The 5,277-nt window shown below is 41.1% G+C and overlaps 1 protein-coding gene across 1 annotated transcript in view; it reads right to left on the reverse strand.

Moving 5' to 3' along the window:
• Positions 1–5,033, reverse strand: part of lrrc45 (leucine rich repeat containing 45) — a 108,785-nt gene extending 103,752 nt beyond the window's left edge. The window contains exons 1-3 of the mRNA XM_037691552.1: positions 4,802–5,033; positions 459–520; positions 281–351 (exon numbers count right to left, since the gene is read on the reverse strand). Coding sequence (XP_037547480.1) covers positions 281–351; positions 459–520; positions 4,802–5,033 — 365 coding nt within the window. The remainder of the gene's footprint in view (positions 1–280; positions 352–458; positions 521–4,801) is intronic.
• Between the last annotated feature and the right edge of the window lie 244 nt (positions 5,034–5,277).

Consider the following 5,277-nt stretch of genomic DNA (forward strand, 5'->3'; position numbering starts at 1 on the left):
CTGAAATATATGAAAGTTTCATTTTTATCATTACATTATGGAAAATAATGACCTTTATCACAATATGCGATTTTTTTTAGAAGGACCTGTAGTAACCAACAGCAGCGATGAAGGTTCGTTTCAAGCTGTGGTTTCAAGCTGATTTTTATGCTTTTGGCCACAAGATGTCACCAAAGAACACTTCAAGTAAGCTTTGAGATATGAACCCATTTTCAAAACAAGCTTCATTTGTCCATCACTTGTTAATATTCTGGGAGTGTGTAAGGGCAGGAAGACTCACCTGCGCAGAGTCTTGTTACAAGCCAACAACTTCCCCAGAACCTCCGCTCCCACTGATCTGAGGTTGTTTCCCTGTGAACAGTAACGTTGGTAAACTGACAGACATCTTAAGGAAATAAACCTTTTTGTTTCTCTGTGTTTAGTGCGTACAAAAAAAAGTTAAATTTTAAAGAAGGTACCTTTAGGTCCAGAACTTTTACAGTTGTGTTATCAAACAGTCCAGTCAGGAGGATTTTAGCACCTAAAATCCACATGAAAACACAGGAGCAGACATCGCTGAGACATATTTAACATGATACACGTTAAAAGCACTTTACTGTTGGAGGTGAGTTTTTTTTTCTTTTATAATCTAAACAAAAAAACAGCCTATGGAAACACACATTTCCAATCCTGGTTCGAGGGCACTTTCCTGCATATATGACTTGTTTCTCAGTTCAGTTCAGGTTCAGTGGTTGAATTACCGCTTTATCTTCTACAGAAAACTGTTGATCACCCATTGATTTACATCAGGTGTGCTGGAGCAAAAAAGCATCTAAAACAATCAGGGTAGTGTCCCTTGAGGACCGGGATTGGACCCCCTTGCTGCATGTAAGGGTTAGAGATTCATGAGTCTAACAGCCTCAGGGTAGAAGCTGTTCCTCAGTCTAGTGGTTCTACACTTAATGCTCCTCAACCTCCTTCCTGAGGGGAGTGGGGCAAAAAGTGTGTGTGCTGGGTGAGTGTGGTCCTTCATGATGCAGGTGGCCCTCTTCCTGCATATAGAGGTGTAGATGTCTGTGATGGTGGGGAGAGTGACTCCAACATATTCTGTGCAGCCTTCACCACTCTCTGCAAAGCTTTTCTTTCTGCAGCTGTGCAGCCTCCATGCCACACGTTGATGCTGGAGCACAGGATGCTCTCCACTGCACACCTGTAGAAGGAGGTGAGGACTGAGCTTCCAGACCAGCTCGTCTCAGACGCCTGAGGACGTAGTCTCTGATGAGCTTTCTTGATCAGGCTGGTGGTGTTGTTGCCCCAGCTGAGGTTGTTGTTCATGTGTACACAGAAGTACTTGTAGCTGGAGACCACTTCCATCGCAGATTGTTCTATGTTTGGGATGGTGGTAGTGGGGTAGATATGTTTGTTCCATCTGAAATCCACGACCATCTCCTTAGTCTTCTTCACATTGATGTGAAGGTTGTTCTTCCTGCACCAGCTCTCCAGGTGTTCCACCTCCTGCCTGTAGCTGGACTCATCATTGTTTGTGATGCATCCCACCACCACTGTATCATCTGCAAACTTTACAATGTGACAGCCTGGATGGGTTGGTACGCAGTCATACGTGAGCAGAATGAACAGGAGGGGGCTCAACACACAGCCCTGAGGGGAGCCAGTGCTGAGGGTTATGGTGGAGGAGAAGTACATTTTTCTTTCCACTGTTGTCTTTTTGCTTGCTCAGGATGGGAGACTGCAACAAAGTCAAGACACAATCTGCTGGCTTCCTTAGATAGACAATTTTCACTACCGTATTTTTCGCTGTATAAGTCATGTTTTTTTGCATAATTTTCATGCTCTGCGACTTATATGAAAAAGCCATGTATTTATGGATTTGTTCACATATTTATAAACCAATTTTTGACTGAGATATGACTGTTTTCATTCATTCTGACTGAAAATATTGAACACTATCATTTTCAGCCACTAGATGGCAGCCAAGTACTGAGGCATGCTGTTGCATTATGCAATATCCTGATGCTTGCTCATGTAATGTAATAGGTACAAATGGCTATTAATGACACAGTCAGCTTACCATAGACTGCCACCTTTGTCTGCCTGAAGCAACAGAATTAGTTTAATTTCACTGTGCTGCCCCGGCGAAATGAAGCTGATTTGACCATCAAAGTGCATTTATTAAGTAAAAGTTCAACTGAGACACACCTTTGCTATAAAGTCGAGCAAACAAATAATTGTTTTTAGGTGGTTATCTTGTTAAATTTCGAAGAAATGGACAGTGAGCCGCCCTCTGCGTGTTCATGTTTCCATGTATCGGATTTTGAAAATGCAGCTGATTTGACCATCCAAGTGCATTTTTTTTTAAGCAAAAGGTAGACTGAGACACACCTTTACTATAATTTCGAGCAAACAAATAATTGTGTTTAAGTGTTAATCTTGTTAGATTTCGAAGAAATGCACAGAGGCTCTGCGTTCCTACTTCCACATATTGGCTTTTGAAAATGCAGCTGATTTGACCATCAAAGTGCATTTATTAAGTAAAAGTTAAACTGAGTCACACCTTTACTATAATTTCGAGCAAACAAACAATTGTTTTTTAGTGTTAATCTTGTGAAATTCTTGCTAAAGTCCTCCTGTGCATGCTCCCACGACAGCCATTTGGCAGCGAATCGATTTTTGGCACAACACTGGCCCACATGTCTGGGTTCGGCCCACATTTCCAGATTGTCAGCGGTGACGCGAAACAAACACGATGCGTCAGCGGTGACTTATAATAGATGCAACGTATACGGCGAAGCGACGTATTTATGGATTTTTCCACTTTATTAGACATATTTGGACTGATGCGACGTATAGGGCGGTGCGACGTGTACGGCGGAAAATACGGTAATTGGCTTTTTTTGTACTGTATGTGAATGTTTTTATACAGTGCTCTGAGATGACGTCTGTTGTGACTTGGAGCTATAAAAACTGAAATGAATTTTAGTACTGTGTGGCTGAGTGGTTAGAGCAGTCGTCCTCCAATGCAAGAGTTGGGGGTTCGAATCCAACAGCAGTCACATGCTGAAGTGTCCCTGGGCAAGACACTGAACCCCTCATAGCCTCTGATGTGTGTCCATCATGTCTGAATGTGATAAAGCTCTGATTAGTCTCTTTAGAATGATTTGTGCATTTATCTTTGTAGAGATCTAGTATAGAGCTGTATGAATGGGTAAATGAGGACACAGATTGTTGTAAAGCACTTTGAGTATCTTGAAATAAGATAGAAAGGTGCTATATAAGTACAGTCCATTTACCATATATATAAACACTAAATATGCATTATTCACTTTAGTCTAAGGCATAATTTGTAATAAATTAGCAAAATCAGCAGAATCAGGTTTTGTTGCCAATAATTATGAGTCCTTTGTTTACGATCAAACATTGATGAGTACACTTCAGACAGAATCAGAGCATAACAAATATTGAGTCAGTAAAATAATCCCTGGATGTAAACAGAGTCAGGGGGAGAATGAAGGACTCAGAGACAGCAGGTCAAAAGTAAAAAGGTAAAATTCTTCCCTCCTCTTCTGAAACATTGATTAGACGCTGTAAGGACAAGAGTCGACAGTGGAGAGTGTCATGCAAAAGTTGGAGCTAGGATCATGTGTAAATGTAATATGCCGAGATGCTCTGAACTCTAACAGGAGAATTTTGGTAAATAATCTTAAACAGTCACTGAATTTATTGAAGTCTGTAAATAAAAGGAATGAATTTTCGCTGCTTTCTAATTCAATTCAATTCAATTCAATTCAAAAATGCTTTATTAATCCCAAAGGGAAATTATTTGTTGTAGTAACTCGTTATCCTCATTTCATTAAGAGATGTTATAGATGCTGATGGCTGTAGGCAGGAAGAATCTCTTGTAAAGGTCCATCCCACAGTGGATCCTAACAAACTGGCTGCAGATGTCGTCCGATCCGTCCACCCAGACTCGGTTGGCCTCTCGGTTCACCCGGGCTGTAGGACCGCCTGAATGCCGGGCAGAACTCCTCCCAGAGCGATGACCACTCCTCCCAGCAGTCTGCCGAGCTCCTCATAGCTGTGGACAGCAAACTGTAGGTGCTGAGGGACGATCCTGTCATGAGCCGTGTTTCCTGCTAGTTGCAGGATCTCAGTAGTCAGGCACTCAAGCACAGCTGGCAGGTAGATGACAATGCGTCCACATAACATCCTTTTCAACTCATTTGAGAGTTGGGGCCGTAGTTGAGATATTATTTGAGCTTTTGAGATGTTAATCAGCTGCTGTTGTTGTAAAAACCTCCTTGTTGCTATGGTTACGCATCATAACAAAATGTCCAAAACTAAAAAAGTTTCAGTAAAAATTCTTCCAGCTGCACAGCATCTGATACCAGAGGAAACAATCATCCAAAAAAATGTGATTTACATCCAGAAAACCAGGAATTAAAGTTTCCAAAAGCAAAACCTCAGAATGAATGTAACAGAGCTGCTCCAACATGCAGCCACCTTGAGCGGCGCAATTCTAGAACTAATGCAGTTTTTACAAAAAAAAAAAAAAAAACCTGATGAGTATAAATTGCATTAAACCCCAATCATTTAATGATGTAAAATTATAAACATTCAAATCAAAAACACTGATCAATATTATCTTGTGTTATGACAGCTATCATAGCTTTAGAGAAGTACCGTATACTGCACTACCATGAAGACAGAAACATCTTCTATAGTAAATTAGGTGTCAGTCATCTACAGAGCAACATGTGGTCAAAGTAATTCACAATGCAAAATGAAAAGGTATATGCTCACATACTTTCCTCACTGAGCATGCAGTCACAGAGCAACAGCTCTGTGAAGACGGTGTCTTGCTGTAAGGCCCTGGCCAGAGCAGAGCAGGTATCTGCGGACAGACTCTGTCCACTCAGGTCCAGTCTGGAGCTGTGAGTTGTCCTGCTCTCCTGAAGCTGAATCACAACGCTCTCTTGAGGCTCCACACCTCCGTCTTTACAGAGCCGCAGGTACGTCTGCCTGAAATTCTCCATCATGGGACAGCAGAATCCCTATGATGGGCCTGGTCAAAGGATTTTCCTTGCAACTAAAACATATAATGAATAAAAAAAGCACAAAGTAAAATTGAACTGTTTTTTTTTTATGCTGAACACCTTATTTATATACAAACCAGATTCCAAAAAAGTTGGGACACTAAACAAATTGTGAATAAAAACTGAATGCAATGATGTGGAGATGGCAAATGTCAATATTTTATTCATAATATAACATAGATGACAG

Source organism: Nematolebias whitei, chromosome 17, assembly GCF_014905685.2.
Source record: "Nematolebias whitei isolate Nwh7 chromosome 17, NemWhi1, whole genome shotgun sequence".
NCBI lineage: Eukaryota > Metazoa > Chordata > Actinopteri > Cyprinodontiformes > Rivulidae > Nematolebias > Nematolebias whitei.